Genomic DNA, 23,854 nt, shown 5'->3' with positions numbered 1-23,854 from the left:
CCGCTTCCGTAAACCCGTGAAAATAACAAGCCTTCAGCCTGGGGCCACAGATCAGTCCAGTCTATGTGTTAACGGTACAAGATGCGCTTACAATAAATCATGTTCAAAACAGTTTCCAGAGATGTCTCCGGCCTGTATTCCAACTGTTCGCTTCTGATAAGAATGTATTTTAAAACTGCCAGGGCTCATTTCACGTTTCAACGTTAGGGTGAACTCGTCATCACGGTTTAAGTTCCCCTTTTCTCCAATGTGGTCAGAAGTCACACTGATCTCAGTGCGCAGTCGACTGGTGCATGGGCAGTGAGCTCCACAGCTGCAGAGTGCTCCCAGGGAACTCGCTCCAGCCGCTGTCTCCTCATTCCCCATAAGTACAGACTCGGGATCTGCGCGTGTGGGCGTTTGGTACTGAAGAAGTAGAACAGTGTCAGCGGCTGAATGTGGGCGGGTACATTTGTCGGGAACAGGAGTGGGAAGCGGAGCAATGCGCTTGGGAATAGATTGTTCTGTGTTTGACGGAATCGATCTGTTCTGGCTCTCAGTGCAAATGTTCACCCACACCTGACTAAATAGAGGCTGCATTGAAAAAAAAAAAAATTATGATCCATGAGTTCTTAAAAATTGGCTTGGCTCTCTCGAAGGCGAGTGACTGTCTGCAAAGTGGAAAAATGCAATGATTTGGGGAAAGGGCAGGGGAGTGGGATCAGTTAGCAAGTGCTTTCGAAGATCCGGCACAGGCACCAAGGGCCGAATGGCCTCCTTTTGTGCTGTATGATTCTATGACCTCACTTTTCAGTTAAAATGAACTGAAAACAGCTGAACCGAAGCGAGCGGTTTCACAGATGGAATGGAGCTTCTGCTTGGAGCCCCCGCTTTCTAAATGAAGAACATCTGTCGCCTTCTGATCCTCTGTAAGGGAATCTCAAATATCACTAGTGCCTTTGAAAATCTGCGTCATTCACCCCGGACCCACAATCAGATTAATAAGGCTCATTCTGTAAAAGGCAGCGACGCACTAAATGGATATTGACAGTTTCTGAAAGTAAGACATTTATTTAAAATGCGTTGAAATGTCCTTACTATGTTTCAATTTTAATCTGAATTTAGTGCAACAATACTGGGTTTGATTCGTCAGGGTAACAGGATCTTTCTGCTCATCTAAAGAGATCCACTTTACTATAACAGGTTGCTTCTAAACAGCATAATATTTTTGCTTTACCAATTATTTAGCCTCACCTGCAGAAACAGCTTTCAAATGTCTAATTTTTTTAGTTTTGTTTATAAGTAGGAATTAACAGCTTATGCACTTCATATGAAGTGTCGGCGTTGTCCCATTTGTTTCACTCTTACTAAATGCTATTAATAAATGCAGTGAGCTTTGCAGTGCTTGGTTTCTGTGGCTAGCTGTTAATCTTGGTCTAAAGCATTGCTTCATGGTTTTGTGTGGCACAGGCTGGCTTCTTGTTTAACATCTGCTATAGAGAGACTGGGATAAAGATAGATTTATAGAGAGATAGAGAGGGACAAACTTTCACACAGACACAAACACACACACACAAGCAGATAACGAAAAATGCAGAGAGAGACCGAGACAGAGATAGAGTCAAAGAGAGAGAGATGGATTCAATGAGTCAGAGTGAAAGAGGAAGATTAACACACGAGAGAGACAGAGTCAAAGAGATACCTCAAGTCATAGACACAGATGACTGAGAGAGAGACACACAAAAAGAGGCAGAGAGAGAGAGAACATGAGGGAGAGACAAGGAGGTACAGACACATAGTTAGACACACAGGTAGAATGGAACAACATGCAGTGGCACAGATAGCCAATGAGAGAGATAGAGCGTCAAATAGACAGAGAGAGAGCAACAGAGAGTGACATGCAGACAGTTACACTGACATATAAGGCAAGTCAGAGAGAGAGTGAGACCGAGAGTTATAGAGGCAAACAGATGAAGACCGGGAAAGTCTGACAGAGAAAGATTCAGCAAGGGACAGACAGAGAGAGCCAGAGACAGACAAGCAGAAGGTAAACATTCAGGGAGGCGGTGGGCTAGAGATTCCGTGAGAGAGAGCGAAAGAGAGAGAGGCAGAGCGAGAGACACACAGATAGGGACAGAGCGAGACAGAGAGAGAGCATTAGTTTTTTTTCACTCACCTATGAGCAAACATAATGATTATATTTTTAAAATTACTGGTGTAAGGGAGAGCAACATACCAGGCACCATTTTGAATTTCAGGCTCATTTAATATCTGCTGCCAAACCTGGAGTTAACAAAGCTGAAGAGATAACAGTTACTTTGATTTAGCTTGAACTAAACTGACGGCTTCAAGGATTTTGGCAACGAAATTTATAATTATAGATCTTTAATGTTAATGTCTGATGCAATTTACTGGCATTTAGACTGGAGTGATTCCTTACGGTCAAATGTCATTGAGACTGCCTTGCTGTGAGATGCTGATGTCAGCGCTCTGTTGTCTGGTTAGCCAATGCACCACAAGAGATGAAAACAGGAACAAATAACGGGGTTTGCATCTTTAGTGTACCACAGGCTCTTTTAGCAGAACCTCATCTATTTTAATAACATGACATTAGTTGTGGGACCATGTCAGCCACAGCTAGTTCCACAGCTTAATGCGGTAAATCTTAAATGATGATAAGTAATTCTTAACTTGTCTGTTCTTGACCTTATAATCGCCCCCATGTTTTATTTGTTGCACAGCACATAAAATCCACCTTGTGAAAAAAATTGGCCAAATTAAATACTTGAATCATTCACCTCATTGAATCCTAGCTGGACAAAAGGCCCAGGTTCTACATGCTAAACAAGGAAATACACACACATCTGCATTGATCATTGACCTTTTTGCAATTATTTTTGAAAAGGTTGCAGCATTAGGCGTTGCCTTAGTAGTGTGATTCCTCTGGTCTGAGGCGTGATAAAATATTTCTGCAGCCAGCTGCTTGATCATGCACTGTCTTCACGAGCAACATTTGCCACCCAGTCAAAACTTGTGATGCTGATTAGGCTAAAGATGATTTAAATGATGATAGAAACATTTGAAATGGAGTAGCCCATTCAGCCCTTCGAGGCTGCTGATTTTTCATTCAACTATACAATGGGTGATCTGTACCTCAACTCCAATGACCCCCTTTTGCTCAATATACATTGTTGCCCTCGCTCAACTAGAGTCAGCCGTGGCTCAGTGAGCAGCATGCTCGACTCTGAGTCAGAAGGCTCGTGCATTCAAGTCGCACTCCAGAGATTTGGGCAAAAAATCTGGGATCAAACTCCAGTGCAGTGCTGTGGGAGTGCAGCATTTTCAGAGGCGCCGTCTTTCGGATGATACGTTAAAGCGAGGCCCCGTCGGGGAGATTATCCCCGGTGCCCTGGGCAATATTTGTCCTTCAGTCAACATAACATAAACAGATTATCTGGTCATTATCATCATCACTGTGTGAAAATTGACTGCTACTCTTCCTACAGTGACTACACTTCAAAAGTACTCCACTGGCTGCAAAGCGCTTTGGGAAGTCCTGAGGTTGTGAATGGCGCTCTAAAAATGCAAGTCTTTCTTTTTTTAACTAAAATATATCTTGATCGCCGTATTGGCCGTTCCAATTTACCACCAGATTCCACAGCGCTCTTAGCGGAGTGAGTTGCAATTTCTCAATACACAATGCATGAAAAGGTGCTTCCTGATTTCCATCCTAAATGGACTATCACTAATTTTGAAGAAATGTTCTCTTCTCCATGACAGAACAAACACACTCATTGGCTCTCAGAACAATGGCTCATTTCAATCTTTGTCAGTTTCCTTTCATCCGGCAGCAACTTTCCCATGTAGTACTCAGACCATTAGGATCTTCAACAATAAAAACATCTTATCTTTCTTCGTGAGATGGTCAATTGACATAATTCGATGTATTAATATTTTACATTTACATCAACAGAACTGAATACCTGGCAGAACGTATAGACTAGCAGCAAATGTGGTACCGCTTGTTTTGTGTCCCTGCCGAAGTCGAATTTCTCCCCCTGGGTATTTCCTCTTCAGCTGCCTTACAGATGAGCAGCTTTGGTCAAATTTGAAGATGGTCTCAGATAATGAAACACATTTTACATTGTCTTCTCTCTTTCAGTGCAAGTTACTCATCAGTCGAACACACAAGGTATGATGACAATAATCTGCATTATTGATAATGCATTATTGATAATCCAGTTTGTGGAATGAACGCTTCCAATTTATAGCTATAGGACAGCAGCAATCAAGCAATGAAGTCATTTTCAGCTTCCGCCCGAGCGTGAAACTGCGTTCTGGAATCGCCACCTATAATGGAAAAGCTCGATCATCATTTTCATTGATTCAGGGTGAATTGAAAGTGGGCGGTTTCTCTAATGGTCGGCCAATCAGAACCCCATTTGTAAGCCTCAACGTAAAGTTTAATGTCTATCACAATATATTAAAGACAAAGTGACCTATAAATTGGTGTGGGTAACTGTCAGCTCATCAGCTGAGGATTGGAAGCGTGTAATCATAATTGAGTAAATAAATGGATGGATAGATCGACAGGTCTAAGATGAAATAACAACAAATGTTGATGAAATTAGGGTGTTACTCTTGTGATTAGACTTTGCAAAAGCGCTTAATGAAGTTCCACATAATAGACTTGTTTGTGAAATAGAAATCAAAGTATTAAGGACAACATAAGGGGCGTCAGCTTATCATAAGAAGGGACACGTGACCTTCAATTGCCACGATTGTCGCTATGGCTTTTCGGGTTATAGATCTATTGGTCGTTAATCAAGTGCTTTTAAGGAAATATTCTAAAGGATGTCATACCTGTACTTTAACATATTCCAATATATACTTACTTTATATTTCTTCTGAGTAATATACAACATTTTCAGTCTGTTGTTATCTACATATCGATGTATCTCTTTTTGATTGTCTTACCATCTATCTAAGTATCTGTCTGTTTATTCATCGACAGTATAGCAAATAATCAAAGGCAGGCACCAATAGGACAGATTAGGTTCCAGTCATAAATTGTATCAGTAAAATAGTCCAGGTACTAACCATAGACCTGTATCATTAGGACAGTGTAATTGATAAACATAGGCCTGTATGAGTAGGAAATAAAGTTTGAAAAATGTGCCGATACCAAAAGGACAGTATAGTTACAAATCAAAAACCTGCAGCAATAGGACAACATAAACAGTCATCAAAATACCTCAGCCAGTATGACAGATAAGGTATTAATCATAGGCCTGCATCAATAGGACGGTATAGATAGATAATGATTAGAGACATGCAGCAGTCGGACACTGCAGGCATTAATCATAGACCTGTATCAGAAGGACTGTGAATGTACTGAGCATTGACCAGCACCAGTAGGGCTATATATGTTGTAATTACTAACTGCATGAGTAGTAAATTAAAAGTTCCTTATCTAGTGCCTCTGTGTCGCATCCAGTTCTAGACCAACACCAATAGAACTGTGGAGATTCTAAATAGATTTCACTGCAGTAGTATAGAGTTGGTATTTATCGGCGATCTGGGCAATGGGGACAGTATAGCTACTAAAAGCTGACCTGTACTAGTGGTGGAGTCAAGTACTGATGACATACATTCTGCAGTGGGAGAGTCGAGGCAGCAATCATAGACCTGCACCAGTAGGTGATACCTAGAGAGAGCCCCAGAGAGGAACAGAACTATGCGGCTCAAGGAGTCGCCCCATATAATCCTGGTTTTAGGCTTCATTAATTTGAGTCGAATCACCTAGTTGCTAAACATTACTGACTGGATTAAACTCTCGGGACTTAAATGGTTAATTGTGCCAGGGTGCAACAGTTTCAGTGGTCTGATGTTTCACTGGTATTAGCACTTCGCCTCCGTTCCCCCTCTACAGATGTACCAGGCCACACACACAGAGCTGGGGTGACCACTTCCCTAAGCCCTTGAAAAAAACAAGCCTTCAAACTGGGGCCACAGAGCAGGCCAGTCTCTCTTTTAACGTTATAAACTGCGGTTAGAATAAATCGTATTTATAACAGATTCAAGCGATGACTCCGGCCTGGAATCCAACTGTTCTCTTCTGATAAAAATTAATTTTAAAACTGACAGGGCTCAGTTAACTTTTCAGCGTTAGGTTGGATTCGTCACCGTGTACGGTTTAATTTCCTCTTGTCTCAAATGTGGTCAGAAGTCAAAGTGATCTCAGTGTGCAGTCGCCTGGTGCATGGACAGTGAGCCCCACAGCTGCAGACTGCTGTCGGGGCACTCGCTCCAGCCGCTGTCTCCTCATTCCCCATAAGTACAGACTCGGGATCTGCGTGTGCGGGCGTTTGGTACTGAAGAATTAGCACAGAGTCAGCGGCTGAATGTGATTCTATGATCTCACTTTTCAGGTGAACAGAACTGAAAACAGCTGATCCGAAGCTCGCGTCTTCACAGAGGGAGGTGGACTGCTGCTCAGGTCCCCCGCATTCGAAATGAAGCACATCTGTCGCCTTCGGATCTTCTGTAAGTGAATCTCAAATACTTCCAGTGCCTTTGAAAATCAACGCCACTCACCCTTGACCGTTAATCAGGTTAATAAGACTCATCCCGTGAGAGGGATCATCACACTAAATTAATATTCAGAGTTTATTAAGTTCAAACATTCAATTATACTGCATTGAAATGTCATTTCCATGCTTCAGTTTTAATCAGAATTTAGTGGAACAACAGAAATAAATTTGATTAGTCAGGCTAACAGGATCTTTCTGCTCATCTAAGTTTGCAGCCGACTTTAGACACATCTAAACGGTCCAATATTTATTATTTTACCAATTATTTAGCCTCACCTGCAGAAACTGCTTGCACTTTTCTTATTGTTGTCGTTTTGTTAATTAAAAAAAAAAAATTCATGCGCTTCATATCAAGTTTCAGCGTTGGCTCAGTTGACTCACTCTTACAAATTGCTATTAATACATGCGGTGAGATTTACAGTGTGTGGGTTCTGTGGGTAGATGATAAACTTGGTGCATGTCATTGCTTGATGATTTCGAGTGCGGCAGGCACGCTTCTTGTTAACAACTGCCACAGAGAGAGAGAGAAAGAGAGAGAGGGGGAGAGAGGCGGAGCGGGAGAGGGAGTCAGAGCGAGATACAATCAGATAGGGACAGAGAGAGACAGATAGACAGAGATTGTAAGAAAGTAACAATGAAGCTGTCCACGAAGGAGAGTGACAGAGAGAGGGAGAGAGGGCAGGAGTTTTTTTTTCAACTCAGTTTTGCAGATTCACTATATGAAGGGCTTATTTTATTTTCTGTTGTGAGGGAGAAAATACACATTAACGGGACGACATCCCTTGAGTTAATAAAGCTGAGGAGAACAAATTTACTATGATTTTACTTGACCTAAACTGACGGCTTAAGGGTGTTTGGCAGGGAATTTTAAAATGCTGGATCTTTAAAATTAATTTCTGATGCTGTTTACTGGAATTTAGACAGAAGTGACTCTTTATGGTTACAGGACATTGAGGCTGCCTTCCTGTGAGATGCTGGCGTCAGCGCTCTATTGTCTTGTTAACCACTGGATCACAAGCCCAGCAAACAGGAACAAACAACAGGGTTTGCATCTTTAATGTACCATCGACTCTTTCGCCAGAATCTCATCTATTTTAACAACTTGACATTAGTTGTGGGACCATGTTGGTCACAGCTAGTTCCACAGATTAATGAGGTAGAGCTTAAAATATGTGGTTAATCTCAAATTGTTCTTTCTTGAGCTTATAATAAGCCACATGAGTTATGTGTTGCACTGCACATAAAACCCACTTTTTGGAAAGAATTGTCCTAACTGAATGCTTCAATCATTCACCCTATTGAATCTTAGCTTGACAAGTCCCAGGTTCGACATGTTGAACAATGAAATACAGACACATCTGCATTGACCATTGACCATTTTGCAATTATTTTTGCAAAGTTTGCAGCAACAGGTATTGCCTTAGTAGTGTGATTCCTGTGGTCTGAGGCCGACAAAAGCTTTCTGCTGCTTTCTGCTTCTAGCTGCTGGGTCATGTACTGTCTTCACGAGTATCAGTTGCAACCAAGTCAATACTTGTAATTCTGATTCGGTTAAAGATAAGTTAACTGATAATAGGAACATAACAACAGGAGTAGGTCATTCAGCCCTTCGAGGCTGCTCTGTCATTCAACTATATCATGGTTAATCTGCACCTCCACTCCAATTACCCCACCTTGCTCAATATCCAATGTTACTCTTCCTCAACTAGTGTCAGCCGTGGCTCAGTGTATAGCATTCTCGCCTCTGAGTCAGAAGGTTCGTCCATTCCGGTCCCACAACAGGGACTTGAGCACAATCAACTAAGCTGACACTCCAGTGCAGTGCTGAGGGAGTGCTGCAATGTCGGATTTGCCGCCTTTCGGAGGAGACGCTAAAGTGAGGCCCCGTCAGGGGAGTTATCCCAGGTGCCCTGGCCAATATTTCACCCTCAATCACCTAACAAAAACAGATAATCCTGTCATTATCAACATCACTGTGTGGAAATTGACAGCTACGTTTCCTACAGTGACTGCACTTCAAAGGTACTCCATTGGCTGCAAAGCGCATTGTGAAGCCCTGAGGTTGTGAACGGCGCTATAGGAATGCAAGGCCTTTTTTCGTTGTCTGCAATGAGATGGGTAAACTTATCTAGAGTCAAAAAATTAATGTTAAAATATAATTAGAATATTTGTTCTGGTAGAGCAAAGTTAACGGTTACCTGGAGTGAGTCGGATAGGCGGAATAGATTGGGCAGCTCAAGCAGATACACTGGATAAGCCTGTGTTTAGAATTTATTTTAAAATTGCAAGAGCTCATTTCACTTTTCAGCGTTAGGTTGGAATCGTCATCACGTTAGGTTTAAGTTCCCCTTTTCTCCAATTTGGTCAGAAGTCATAGTGATCTCTGCGCGCAGTCGCATGGAGAATGGCCAGTGAGCTCCACAGCTGCAGACTGATCCTGGGGAACTCACTCCAGCCGCTGTCTCCTCATTCCCCGTAAGTACAGACTCGGGATCTGCGCGTGCGGGCGTTTGGTACTGAAGAAGTAGAACAGTGTCAGCGGCTTATTGTGGGCGGGTACATTTGTTGGGTGCAGGAGTGGGAAGCGGAGCCATGCGCTTGGGAATAGGTTGCTCTGTGTTTGATGGATTCGATTTGTTCAGGCTCTCTGTGGAAATGTTAACCCAAATCTGAATAAATAGAGGCTGCATTGAAATAAACAGAATTATGATCCATGAGTTTTAAAAATTGGCTTGGCTCTCTTAAAGGCGAGCGACTGTCTGCAAAGTGGAAAAATGCAATGTTGGGGAATGGCAGGGGAGTGGGAACAATTAGCAAGTTCTTTCGAAGAACCGGCACAGGCATCATGGCCGAATGGCCTCCTTCTGTGCTGTATGATTTTTAATTTCACTTTCCAGATAAAAGGAACTGAAAACAGCTGATACGAAGGGAGCCTTTTCACAGAGGGAAAGGAGCTTCTGCTTGGAGCCCCCACTTTCGAAATGAAGCACATCTGTCGCCTTCTGATTTTCTGTAAGTGATTCTCAAATATTGCCAGTGCCTTTGAAAATCTGCGTCACTCACCCCGGACCCACAATCAGAATAATAAGGCTCATTCTGTAAAAGTCAGCGATGCACTAAATTGATATTGACAGTTTCTGAAAGGAAGACATTCATTTAAAATGCGTTGAAATGTCATTTTCTATGTTTCTGTTTTAATCAGAATTTAGTGCAACAACAGACCTAAGTTTGATTATTCAAGGTAACAGGATCTTTCCGCTCATCTAAGAGATCACTTTTGCTATAACAGGTTGCAGCTCAATAGGATTGCTTCTAAACAGCCTAATATTTTTTAATTTACCAATTATTTAGCCTCACCTGCAGAAACTGCTTTCAAATTTCTAATTCTTGTAGTTTTGTTTATAAGTAGGAATTAACATTTTTATGCAATTCATACCAAGTGTCAGCGTTGTCCCAGTTGTTTCACTCTTACTAAATGCTATTAATAAATGCGGTGAGCTTTGCTGTGCTTGGTCTCTGTGGCTAGCTGTTAATCTTGGTCTGTATCATTGCTTCATGATTTTGTGTGGCCCAGGCTGGCTTCTTGTTTAACATCTGCTATAGGGAGACAGGGAGATAGATGCATTTAAAGAGAGGGAGAAACTTTCACACATACACACACACACAGCTAACGAAAAATGTGGAGAGAGACCGAGGCAGAGATAGAGTCAAAGAGAGAGAGAGCAAAAGTGAGAGAAAGAGATGGAGTCAATGTGTCAGAGTGAAAGTGGAAGATTAACACACGAGAGAGACAGAGTCAAAGAGATACAGCAAGTCATAGACACACATGACTGGGAGAGACACACAAAAAGAGGCAGAGAGAGAGAAAATGAGGGAGAGACAAGGAGGTGCAGACTCAGAGTGAGAGAGACATAGATTGAATGAAACAACATGCAGTGACACTGATAGTCAATGAGAGAGAGAGCGTCAAATTGACAGACAGAGCAACTGAGAGTGACATTCAGAAAGTGAGACTGACATAAGGTAGGTCAGAGAGAGGGTGAGGCCGAGGGATCTATGGGCAAACAGATGAAGACTGGCAAAGTTTGAAAGAGAGAGATTGAGTCAGCGAGGGAGAGACAGAGAGAGCGAGAAACAGACAAACAGAAGGCAAACATTCAGAGAGGCGGTGGGCTAAAGTTTTCGTGAGAGAAAGCGAGAGAGAGCGAAAGAGAGATATGCAGTGCGAGAGACACACAGATAGCGACATAGCGAGACAGAGATAGAGCATTAGTATTTTTTTCAATGCAGCAATATAATTATATTTTTTTAATTCCTGGTGTAAGGGAGAACAAAATACAGCAATGTGCTAACCGGGCACCATTTTGAATTTCAGGCTCATTTAATATCTGCTGCCTAACCTGGAGTTAACAAAGCTGAAGAGATAACATTTACTTTGATTTAACTTGACCTAAACTGGCGGCTTCAAGGATTATGGCAGCGAACTTTATAATTGTGGATCTTTAATATTAATGTCTGATGCAATTTACTTGAATTTAGACAGAAGTGACTGATTATGGTCAAATGCCATTGAAACTGACTTGCTGTGAGATGCTGACGTCAGCACTCTATTGTCTTGTTAACCACTGGACCACAAGAGCAGAAAACAGGAACAAACAACAGGGTTTGCATCTTTAGTGTACCACCGACTCTTTCACCATAATCTCAACTATTTTAATAACATGCCATTAGTTGTGGGACCATGGTAGCCACAGCTAGTTCCACAGCTTAATGCGCTAATTCTTAAATGATAATTAGTAATTCGTAACCTGTTTGTTCTTGAGCTTATAATCACCCCCATGTTTCATTTGTTGCACAGCACATAACACCCACCTTGTGAAAATAATTGGCCAAATTGAATACTTGAAACATTCACCCTATTGAATCCAAACTGGACAGAAGGCCCAGGTTTTACATGTTAAACAATGAAATACAGAGACATCTGAATTGATCATTGAACCAGCATCAGATATTGCCTAATTAGTGTGATTCCTCTGGTCTGAGGCGTGAAAAAATCGTCCTGCAGCCAGCTGCTTGGTCATGTACTGTCTTCACGAGCAACATTTGCAACCCAGTCAAAACTTGACATGCTGATTAGGATAAAGATGTTTTAAATTATGATGGAAACATATGAAAACGAGTAGCCCATTCAGCCCTTCGAGGCTGCTCTGTTATTGAATTATATCATGGTTGAACTGTACCTCTACTCCAATGAGCCCCCTTTGCTCATGTTCGTGGATTCAAGTAGCAGACCAAAGACTTGAGCACAAAAATCTGGGATCAAATTCCAGTGCAGTGCTGTGGGAGTGCTGCACTTTCGGTGGTGCCGTGTTTCAGATGATACGTTAATGCGAGGCCCCTTCGGGGAGATTATCCCTGGAGCCCTGGGCAATATTTGTCCTTCAATCAACATAACAAAAACAGATTATCTGGTCATTATTATCAACACTGTGTGAAAATTGACAGCTATGTTTCCTACAGTGACTACACTTCAAAAGTACACCATTGGCTGCAAAGCGCTTTGGGAAGTCCTGAGGTTGTGATAGGCGCTATGGAAATGCACGTCTTTATTTTATTAACTAAAATCAATCTTGATCTCCATAATCAAAGTTTCAATTTATGCGCAGATTGCACAGCGTTCTTAGCGGATTGAGTTGCAATTTCTCACTACGCATTGTGTGAAAAGGTGCTTCTTCATTTCCATTTTAAATGGCCTATCACAAATTTTAAAGTAAAATTTCCTTCTCCATGACAGAGCAAACACACTCAGTGGCTCTCGGAACAATGATTCATTTCAATCTTTGTCAGTTCCCTTTCATCTGGCAGCAACTTTTCCATGTAGTCCTCAGACCATTAGGATCTTCAAAAAAAACCTTGGCCCGTAAATTCAGGGCTCCACGGGTGAGCACGCATGGGGTACTCTCCCGTAAGCCCAATGGAAGTGCCGGTTTAGTGCAAGCACTTTGTATGCGGGGGAAACCGGCGCTTCTGTTCCCCCGAAAGAAGGGATTCAGAGGTTGACAGCGTGCACGGGAGAAGCTGCGCATGCGCATCCAAGTTACGTTTATTTTGCAGCTTTTCCCAGGAGGGTATGTCTCCAGAAGTTACACGTTAAAAACCAGGTGTGAGGCCTGCTTTTTACAAGGTAAGTGCGGTGAATTAACTAAAATTAAAAAAAAATTTCCTCAGGTTTATTATTTTAAAATACTTTAAAGCAAGGTAAGTTTATTTTTAAACCCGTTAGAAAATAAAATTATTCTTTTCATAAATGTAAATTATTGTTTAAAATAGTTATTTCATGTAATTTATAGTTTATTTAAAAAACTGTGACGAATTTTTAAAATCATTTGAAGATTTAGTGATGTTTTGGGGCCCGTAGTATTGATAAGTTTTGACAGCTCTTCCTGTCAAACTTATGAATGGGCATTCCCTGCTCCGATTGGCTCTCCATGGCGCACGTGATCCGAGGGAATGCATTGAACTAACTGCGCCCTTGGGATACGCAAGCACTCTGCGCCGGCAGTTGGAGCATGCCCAGGATCGGAATTCCACGCGGACCCACAGCTCAACGTCAGGCGCACAAAGTAAGTGCAGGTCGGGGGCTTGCACCCGCGGGAAGCCCACGACCCGAATTTCTGGGCCCTTATCTTTGTTCGTGAGAGGGTCAATCGACATAATTCGATGTATTATTATTTACATTCACATCACCTGAACTGAATACCTGGCGGCACGTATAGACTGGCGGCAAATGCGGTACCGCCTATTTTATGTCCCTGCCAAAGTCGAATTTCACCCCCTCGGTGTTCCCTCTATTCAGCTGCATTACAGCTTAGCAGCTTAGGTCAAACTTGAAGATGGTCTCAGATAATGAAACATATTTTACATTGTCTTCTCTCTTTCAGTGCAAATTACTCATCAGGCGACCACACAAGGTATGATGACAATAATGTCCATTCGGTTTGTGGAATGAACGCTTCCAATTTATAGCTAAAGGACAGTAACAATCCAACAATTGAGTAATTTTCAGTTGTTCGCCCGAGCATAAAACTGACCTTCTGGATACGCGAAGTTAAGAGAAACATTCGATCATCATTTTCATTGATTCAGTGGGAATGTAAAGTGGGCAGTTTCTCTCACGGTCGGCCAATCAGAACCGCAGTTTTAAGCCTCAGCTCCAAATTTAATGTCGACCACAATATGTTAAAGACAAAGTGACCTATAAATTGGTCTGGGTAACTGCCAGCTCAGTCACCTGAGGATTGGCAGCGAGTAATAATAAATGAGTAATTATATGGATTGATAAAAAAAGTTCTTTGATGAAGTAACAGCAAGTGTTGATGAAATTAGTGCGTTAATGTTGTGTATATGCTTTCAAAAAGCGCTTAATGAAGTTCCACATAACAGATTTGTTAGCAAAATTGAAATCCATGTGAATAAGGGGAAGTGGCAGTGTGGATAAGAAATGGACTGAGACAAAGAGCAGAGATTGGTTGTGAAGTGAATATTCAGTGGTGTCTCGCAGAGGTCTGTATTGGGACCTCTGTTCTGTCTGATAATTATATATCACTAGGACTTGGGTATACAGGGGTACAATTACAAACCTTGCAGAAGTCATGAAGCTCGGAAATGTAGCTAGCAATGCGAAAGATAGAAACAGACATCAGAAGGATAAAGACAGACTGGTGAAATGGGCAGACACATGGCTGATGCAAATTAATGCTGGAAATTGCAAAGGACATTTACTAAAAGTGTACCAGGGACACGGGATTTCAGTTGCATGGAGAAACGAGAGCTGTTCTCCTTTGAGCACAGAAGTTTAAGGTGCGACTTGATAGAGGTGTTCAAAATCATGAAAGGTTTTGATACAGTAAATAAGGAGACACTGTTTAAATTTAAGCTAATTGATAGATTTAAAACGCCTACCGCCTGATACAGGGAGGCGATTGTGCCGCCCAAACATTGGTCCTTGTGAAAATGGTAGGGGGCAGAGTGTCGGCGTTAAATGGATGGTAAGTCTACCGACCCCATGTCGAGGCCATTACCACCCGATTTCAGCAAGTTAATTTCACTTCATGAATAGAAATTTCGATCAATAGACACCCGATATGTCGCACCTGGTTGGGACACTGAGTAGAAATTACCCACTGTACTTACTACAGTGTATAGTGCAAAGACTGGAAGTTTCCAAATTTCTAATCATAAATTCCATTTATTGTCTTTCTGCAGCTCCTGGGCCGGAAGTGCTGGTTAGTTTTCCCAGCAGTGGTGTGGTAAAGGAAGGAGAGGAATTTAAGCTGCAGTGTCGATACAGTGGCAAAGCTATTTACACTAATTGGTTAAAAAATAATATACATTTACATGAACCTCAGAGTGAGTTTTATGAATCACTAGCAGACAGCAGCAGTGGAGGCTCTTACCAGTGTGATGTATGGTCAAACAAATCGGAGAGGAGTGAGGCTCTGGAAGTGGTCACAATCGGTAGGTGAACTTTGACACTTAATAGCATAGAAAATAGACAAAAGACAGAATAATAAGCATTCATATAGCGTCTATCACGACCTCCGATTGCACTGCACAGACAATTAATTACTTTTCAATATAGTCACTGATGTAACGTGAGATAAGTGACAGCTAGTTCGGGCAGAGCAAAGCTCCCACAAAGAGCATTGTAATAATGACCAGATCATTTTACACTTCTATGCTTGCTCTAATGATTGCTCTTTCAATTATTTTTGTTGGATTTTTGACGTCCATCTAAGTGGGGATATGGGGCCTCAGTATAATGTCTCATTGGAAAGGAACCGTTTCCTGCAATAACGACACCGGGAGTCTCTGGTGTGGGATTCGAACCAACGCCTTATTGTCGCAGAGGCGATTGAGCCACGCCTACTGTTGATTATTGGCTGCTGAGTCAAACCGCTGGAAGTGGCCACCATCAGTCGCTGAACTTTGACCCATAGTCAGCTCAGCTCTTGTCACGAAAATTTACTGTTTTAAAGAGGACTCTCAGTATATATTGTGAGACAGTGTATCAAACATATTACTTACTTGAGCAAAATTGCCAAGTGGACACTGGGATGAATGATACCATTCTGCCGCACCTCCCTTCAACCAGCTCTGCTCTAAATAGAACAATCCCAGCTCCTTTAGTCTCACCACACCCAATGAACAAATACCAGTCGTTCCTTGAAAGAGTGCCGAGTTTGTTGCTGATTTGTAGAATCGGGTTTCGAAGTAAAAGTTATTTGATGAACGTTTGAAGGACAACATACGGGGCATCAGCTGAACATAAGAAGGGACACGTGACTTTCTAATGCCACATTTGTCACTACAGCTTTTCGGGTTATAGGCCTGTTGTTCTTTACTGAAGTGATTACTATAGATGCACTCTAATGGAAATATACTATAGGATGTCATACCTGTAGTTTAACATATTACAATTTGTACTTACTTAATATTTCTTACATATTTTCAGCTTCTGATATGATTTTAACTCTTGAAGTAAAACCAAGAGCCACGCTGTCAGGTGAAAGAATTATCCTGAATTGTTTGGTGTCTGACCAGAAAGGGAGAGGATACTTCCTGTGGTATCAGAAAGAAGAGATAATACATGGAAGTTCTCAATCTCAGTACATCATAACTAAAGCAGAAATTGCAGATGGGGCATCTTATCGGTGTGAATGCAAAATAGGCTACAGGAAGTGGGTCTCGCAGGAAGTAAACCTCACCGTAACAGGTTGGTCGCTGGCTTTGCTGTTTTCCTCCCAAAGTTGCTGCTTGTTAATTTGCTGAAAGATGGAAAACGATGCGAAGAACATTCTTTGGCTCGACAATTTTTGTTGAAGTTGGTAAATATTTGCAATTACTGGGAAAACATTCCAAGCTGTGCATTGTAGGCAAGCTTCTGGGTCGCATGTGGCAAAATCAGCCACTGCGTTAACTGTAAGGGCCCCATGAATCCGTAGGAGTGCATGTCTCCTTCTCGGTTGCTCCTGAGAATTATCGGGAAATGTCGTTGGAGTTCATCTGCATTTCATTTCCGTGCTCTCACGCTGCTGGGCGATTGCATGGGCATCCCCGTGCTCATATCATTAGGCCTGCATATGGGCTAGTAATAAGAGGATGGTTAGAATGTGGAACTCGCTCCCACAGGGAGTAGTTGAGGGAACTGCAATTAAGGTGAAGCTAGATAATTACATGAGCGAGAAAGGAATTGAAGGATATCTTGATGGGGTAGATGATGAAGGCTGGGAAGAGACCCGTGTGGAAGATAAGCACCTGCATGGACCTATTAGGCCGAATGGCCTGGCTCTCTGCTGTAAATATCGTGTACAATGTACTATGAGTCAGGAGGGATGTTTCTGGTCTTCCACAAAAGTTTCCTATTCATTTACAATGGCGGACCCCAAGAGAGGAGGGCTCTTGAAGGACACTGGTGGTGGAGCTTTCGTCCGCTTAATCTGCCAACCAAAGTCTTTGTGAGGATCCAAGGGCATCCTAAAGTGGTAGCAAGGTAGGTAGTTATTTGAATTAAATTCTCACCCCCAAACTCCTGCCTGTCGATCGTAGGTATTGGAAGATTTTGAACTGCTAATCTTTGGCTGCAACCAGAAAGCCCCATTTCAAAGTTAACATGAGTCTCCTGGCAGTGATCTCGGTCCTACTGATGTGTATGCAAACCAACGTAAGACCATCCCAACGTAGGCGGATTTGATGCTAATGGATGGAAGATTGTAGCTGGTTCAGGCTTATAGCTGAGGCCTGGAATATTTGGGGCACTCTTTACCTTATGTTGACAACGCATCTCTGGGACCTTGTGCCCACTGGCCGATTCAGAAGGCAAAATGAGCTGGATGCACTCCTTCCAGAATCTGGTGCTGTGGATGGAATGCTCCTCAAAAAATCCGGCGTAATTTCCTTCTTTTGAAATCAAAAGTGTACATATACGGCGGGTTCAGTGAGCAATACGTGATCCTTTGTGCCGGATTTTCTATTCCCTTTTCTGCTTATGAGTTTCTTAACCGCCGTGCCCAACGTAGATTATTTTCAGTGTTCCAACCTAAGAGTAGCTGGGCCAAATGGTGGGGAAGTGCTGCAGGAGGAGAGCAATACCAATGAACCCAAATTGGAACCATCAGTATATTCAACAGCAACTGTCCACTGCTTCCTTTCTGTTCTGTATTTGCCCCAGCCTGGATTGGATTTGGGATTGGGATTATATAACGTGTCCAATGTATTCGGGCTGTTGTCGAAGCAGTTCTTCGTTTGATTTAATCATTTGTTAAACTAAACTACGAAATTTTGTTCCCAACATTAGATGGCGATGTGGCCTTCCAGGTCGACCCACCTTCGGTTTTGGAAGGAGATGTTCTGAATCTGAATTGTCGGTACAGAAAATATTATTTGTGGAAAGATGTTGGCTTTTACAAAGGAAATAGAAGGATCCACTCAATGAAGTTGTATTATTGGAACGCTCTGCATAGCATTAGAGTGAATAGTTCAAAAGACAGTGGATCATACCATTGTACTATTGACGAGAAAATTTATCGAAGTGTTCATGTTCACGTTCACGGTACGTATGCAAAATTTCAATTGGTGATACCCCTCTTTAATATTTATAAATATTACTGGTCCGAGAATTTCTGAATCTGTACAAAATTATATATAGTTCTGTGATCTCGGAATAATTTGTTCACGTTAGGTCATATGATGTTTGTCTAACAACGTGCTACTTTAGTCGATATTTAACACGGGCGGGTCTCCTCCCATGCCAGCTCCAGCAGATTTCTTTCTCCTCCCGACCCACCTTTGAGGAGAATTTGGCGGCTTCCTCCATTACCACCATGTGACATCTAGAGGCTGACGGGCAGTTTTCTGCCACGAAACCGAAATTTGATGCTGCCTCTGTCCTTAATAAGCACGATGAGTATATTTGACAAAGTACCAGCAGGTCCTCGTGAGACCCTGGAACGTCAGTGGTCGGTCCGCTGACGAACATTGTGGAAGGATAGAATAAGCAGTGTGCTCCTCTCCACTCTGTTTTGCTATTTTCACTTACGTGTTTGGCGCAAACTTCGCCACAGACCCCTAATAAACTATGGGAGCAGATTCCCTTGGATGCCCTTGTCATCGCAGCGGGTGTGTTATATCATCACTGATCCATCACCCTGGCCGTGAGAATCTGGAGTCTTTGTAAATTCAGATGGTGACAACGGAGCAGGGGGCTTTGTTGGGGACAGAGCGATTTTGCTGCGACCAATTGTGGAGTTGACCGTGGTCATAATAGATGGTGAGACACGGCAGATAATGGCTAAAAGAGAAAAGAGCTATGGGAGGATCCCTGCTGAAATATAAGTCTTGTCCTGGTTGGAATTTCTGTTTCAGCACTTTATATTAAGCAGATTAAGATCTCCGCAAACAAAGCAGCGAGAGGAATTCCACAACAATATAGTAATGCTTCCTGCTCTAGTGTTCCACAATACAGCTGCTAGTTACCGTTAATTGTAGACGCCCCTCGTGGCGATTTGCGGTATTGCCTTGCTCCTATTAAAAAGCTCTGCTGTCTGTTTAACTCAGTGATAGGAAATGTTACCTGTCAATCCAGATTCTGCTTTCACAGAACTCTTCTCCAAACCTAAACTGAGGACTGACCCTGCAGTTGAAATATTTGAGGGACACCAGTTAGTATTCATCTGTATTATTGAAACAATGCCGTACAGTAATGGGCTTCAATACTCATTTTACAAAAATGGCAAAGCTCTGATATTGACTTCATACAACACATTTAAGCTCACGGAGACAGCTTCTTTGAAGGACTCGGGGACTTACCTGTGTGAAGCAAATATTTCCTACCGCGTTGTGAAAAAGAGTGATGAGGTTTCCATTGCGGTTAAAGGTAAGGACAGCCAGCTGTAATTATTGTTGAATGAAAGAATTCTTCAGGGGATTATACTTAAATAAACATACGAGAGGGATCCAGTCTGGTAAAGGATTTACCCACAAGTTTATGACGTAATAATCAATTTTGAATGCAACCTGCTAAATGACAGCGCCACCTGGTTCTTACACTATCCATACATTTGCTGAAAACCGAAGTTTTAAAAGCTGCTACGTTTGAGGACCAGCGCCCACTCCCAGTGGGTAATAGTAGCTTCCTGAAATAGTGTGGAATTGGGCGATATTGAATTTATCTCCCATTATATGTCCCGACCGTTTTTGCATCCATTGATCTTCAATGGACAGGAATATCGCGCGTAGTGTAGAATTGGTGCAAGATTCGATGCCGTGCATTTTAACCCATAGCCCCAAGGTAAAGTTACCTTCCCTGTTTCTAACTGGCATATTCAGCAGCGAGCAGAACCTGGTCAGGAACAGCAGGGTGATTAATCAGCCAATGCCTTACCACTTACTAGCCCCGGAAATCTTCTATATTTGAAAACTCGGGGGTAAAATTTAACATTGACAGCGCTAAAACTGAACGGCAGAAAATTGAATTGAAATTGGCCTGTGTTTATAAAGGATGATCAATCTGCTACCACCGGTTTTTTACCCCAGACAAACTTGAATTTTCACCCCCTCCAATTTCAGTAGCGGTGGATGCAAAATGCCCGAGGTCACTAACGTCTGTGCCTCTGGTGCCCGGGGATTCCTTCCCAATCTTTTAGATCCGACCAATCATAACTCGAGCTTCGCATTTTCAATGGGGCAGGCAATCTGAAAACAAGGTGGGAGTTATCAATCCTGTGTCGGCAGTGGATTTCAGAAAAATTGTATTGATAGTAGCTGAGCGTTTAACATGAAGGTCCTAAAATTTGCAGTTGCTGCCACAACGACCAAGGATATTTCAGTATTTAAGACCCGGGAGTAAAGCATCGCCTGGGCTGAGAGCTGAGTTCAAATGATGGGGTTGTGGGGTTGGGGTGTTGGGGGATAATCTCACAGGACCCGCAGGATGTTTCTTCCATTCTTTTCAATGGAAGGGTTAACTTGTTCCCAAATCTAGCCACGACAGGATGTTCAGACCTCAAGTGATAACTGTGTCAAGGTCCCGAACTGCATATTCCCGTAGCAGAGCGCAATCAAGGATTATTGAAAGCCTCTTTCTCTGAGCTGCTGTCGGCGTTTCATTCTTCTGCTCATTAACGTGAGTTGTCCAAACACATAAATTGTTAAGTCTGTGATGGATGTGGAACCCGGAAAATCCATGCATTATTCTATTTTATAGAGGTCTTCTCCATACCTACACTGAGGGCTGAGTCTGGAGCTCAATTATTTGTGGACCAACAGTTAAATCTCGCCTGTTTGGTTAAAATATTTCGATCCAATACTTCCTTGAGACTCGTATTTTACAAAGATGGACAATCTCTCACTTCAGCGGCAGACAACAACTATTACATCAAGAAGACATCTCGGCCGGACGATTCGGGGAATTACTGGAGCGAAGCAACTACTTTGAACAGTGAGGTGAAGAAACTGAGTAATCAGGTTTCCGTTTCAGTCAGATGTGAGTACAATTTAAGACAATGTTATAACACTTTTAAAGAGAACATGAAAATCATAGAATATGGGTAGCGTACACCAGGGAAGTAAAAGTGTATTCACCAGGATAGACTTGAGGTATTGGGACTAACACTACCGGGTTAGCCATAGCTAAAGGTTATTTCATTAGTGGTTTTTAAATGCAAATTCCGAAATTGGGCGATTAGGGAAAGATATTTTCTCTGATTGCGAAGACAGGAAGGAGGGATCAGTAATGTATAATTATCATTAAAGCGGGAGGGTAGCGCTTAGAAGGACGTTCTTTATATAGATGAGTGCTGGAACATAGAATGTTTTGCCAGGTGGAGCGGTGGAGTTAGATAGAATTTTACAGTGAACATGAGGCTAGTGGCAGTGCCCTCGGGCCTACTGATGTGCGCCTGTCACTGCCCTACTGAAACCAGCGTAAGCCCGTCCCAACATAAGCAGATCTCTTGCTAATGGATGAGAGAGTGTAGCTGAGCCAGGCATATAGCTGAGGCCAGGAAGGTTTGGCGCACTCTTTCCTTATCGTCACAACGCAACTCGGGCACTGTGTGCCCTCTGGGAGGCTCAGAAATCAAAAGGAGCTGGATGCACACCTTCCATAATCTGGTCGGAGGGGGGGATGGAATGCACCTCACAGAATCCGGTGGAGTTTCCTTCTGTTGAGATCAATGGAGTACATTTACTGTGAGTTCGGTAAGCAATAAGTGATCACTAGTGCTAGATTTTCTAATCCCTTATGTGCTCGGGCGTTGCTTAACCGTCGTTCCCAAAATAGTTTATTTTCAGTGTATCAAACTAAGAAGAGCTGGGCCAAATGGTGGGGAGCTGCTGCACGAGGATAGATTATCAATAAACCCCATTTACAACCATCAGTAAATTCAACACCACCCGACTGCTGTTTCCTTTCTGTTCTTCTTTTTCCCAGACTTGCCTGGAGTTGGGATTGGGGTTTTCTCGTGTCCAATGTATACGGGCTGTTGTGGAGCAGTTCTCAGTTTGAGTTAAGCATTTGTTAAGCTAAAACCGCCACATTTTGTTCCCAACATTAGATCGCAAAGTGGCCTTCAATGTCGACCCACCTTCGGTTTTGGAAGGAGGTGTTCTGAATCTGAATTGTTGGTTCAGAATGCATTATTGGAGGCATAAAGATGTTGGCTTTTACAAGGGCAATATAAGGATTCACTCAATGAAGTTGACCGATCGGAGAGCTCTGCATAGCATTAGAGTGAATAGTTCAAAAGACAGCGGATCATAGCATTGCACTGTTGGCAATAAGGAATCACGAAGTGTTCATGTTCACGTTAGATACATAGATACATAGAAGATAGGAGCAGGAGTAGGCCATTCGGCCCTTCGTGCCTGCTCCGCCATTCGATGAGATCATGGCTGATCCTTTAATTCAGTATCCCGTCCCCGCCTTCTCTCCGTAACCCTTAACCCCTTTTGCCCGTAGAAATATATCTAATTCCCTCTTAAATATATTTAATGAGCTGGCGTACACTGCCCTCTGTGGCAATGAGTTCCACAGGTTCACCACTCTCTGAGTGAAGAAATTCCCCCTCATCTCTGTCCTAAATGGTTTAGCCCTTATCCTTAAATTATGTCCTCTAGTTCTGTTCTCACCCGCCAAGGGAAACATTCCTTCTGCATCCAGTCTGTCTAGACCTGTCAGAATTTTATACACTTCTATGAGGTCCCCTCTCAATCTTCTAAACTCCAGTGTGTACATCCCTAAACTACATAGTCTCTCCTCATAGGTCATTCCCGCCATTCCTGGTATCAGCCTGGTGAATCGCCGCTGCACCCCCTCCATGGCAAGAACATCCTTCCTCAGATGAGGCGACCAAAACTGTACACAGTACTCGAGGTGTGGTCTCACCAGTGCCCTGTACAGCTGCAGCAAGGTATCCCTGTTCCTGTATTCTAACCCTTTTGCTATGAAGGCCAGCATACCGTTTGCCTTCTTGACCGCCTGTTGCACCTGCATGCTCGCCTTCAGTGACTGGTGTACAAGAACACCCAGGTCTCTCTGTACTTCCCCCTCTCCCAATCTATTGCCATTTAAATAATAATTTGCCCTCCCGTTCCTGCACCCAAGGTGGATAACTTCGCACTTGTCCACATTATAGTGCATCTGCCATTTATCCGTTCAAGGTACGTCGGCAATATTTCAATTGGCGATATCGCTCTTGGATATTTATCCATATTACAGGTCCGAGAGGTTCTGAATCTGTCCACATTTATGCATAGCTGTGTGAGCTCGGAAGAATTTGTTCGTGTTAGGTCATAGAGGCCTTGAATTTCCGTTCGGCGGTTTCCTGCCGGTAGATGCCTCCAATCGGAAACAAATCTACGAACTTACCTGCTGGTTTGGAGAGCCCGAGGCTTCCGATCCTGGGCCTCTCCTGTTGGAAATGCGCAGAGGCCCAGGTATCCCAGGGGCACATACGGTTTGCAAGCGCTCCTGGGATCACGTGAGAAAGGCGAACAAATCAAAGAAGGGAATCCCCCTTCATACATTTGACAGGTCTGTAGGGACTGAACTGTCAAAAGTATGATTGGGAACCACATTTAAAAACACACTAAAACAGTAAATAAACTATTTAAAATTACAAAATTAAAATGAATTAAAATTCCATTTAATTAAATATTTTAAACATAATTTATAGAAAAAAAATTAAACATTTTTACTGGGCTATAAATAATTTACCGTTTCA

At 42.6% G+C, this 23,854-nt stretch overlaps 2 protein-coding genes across 2 annotated transcripts in view; one reads left to right on the top strand and one right to left on the bottom strand.

The window, feature by feature from the left end:
- The window catches only part of LOC147084992 (Fc receptor-like protein 3), a 405,119-nt gene that overhangs the window by 230,224 nt on the left and 151,041 nt on the right, over nucleotides 1-23,854 (bottom strand). The gene's annotated exons all lie outside the window — the stretch shown is intronic.
- LOC147084995 (high affinity immunoglobulin epsilon receptor subunit alpha-like) lies at nucleotides 14,542-22,424 on the top strand. The gene is made up of 5 exons (XM_085979705.1): nucleotides 14,542-15,089; nucleotides 16,087-16,347; nucleotides 17,929-19,506; nucleotides 20,836-21,114; nucleotides 22,187-22,424. The coding sequence occupies exons 1-3, from the start codon at nucleotides 14,717-14,719 to the stop codon at nucleotides 18,255-18,257; spliced, it is 963 nt and encodes a 320-aa protein (XP_085835831.1). The 5' UTR covers nucleotides 14,542-14,716; the 3' UTR covers nucleotides 18,258-19,506; nucleotides 20,836-21,114; nucleotides 22,187-22,424.

Source organism: Somniosus microcephalus, unplaced genomic scaffold (assembly GCF_052327205.1).
Source record: "Somniosus microcephalus isolate GS21.2 unplaced genomic scaffold, FLI_Smic_1.0 unresolved_chr9, whole genome shotgun sequence".
Classification (NCBI taxonomy): domain Eukaryota; kingdom Metazoa; phylum Chordata; class Chondrichthyes; order Squaliformes; family Somniosidae; genus Somniosus; species Somniosus microcephalus.
The sequence above is the reverse complement of the archived record's forward strand: the minus strand, read 5'-3'. Positions and strand labels throughout refer to the sequence as shown.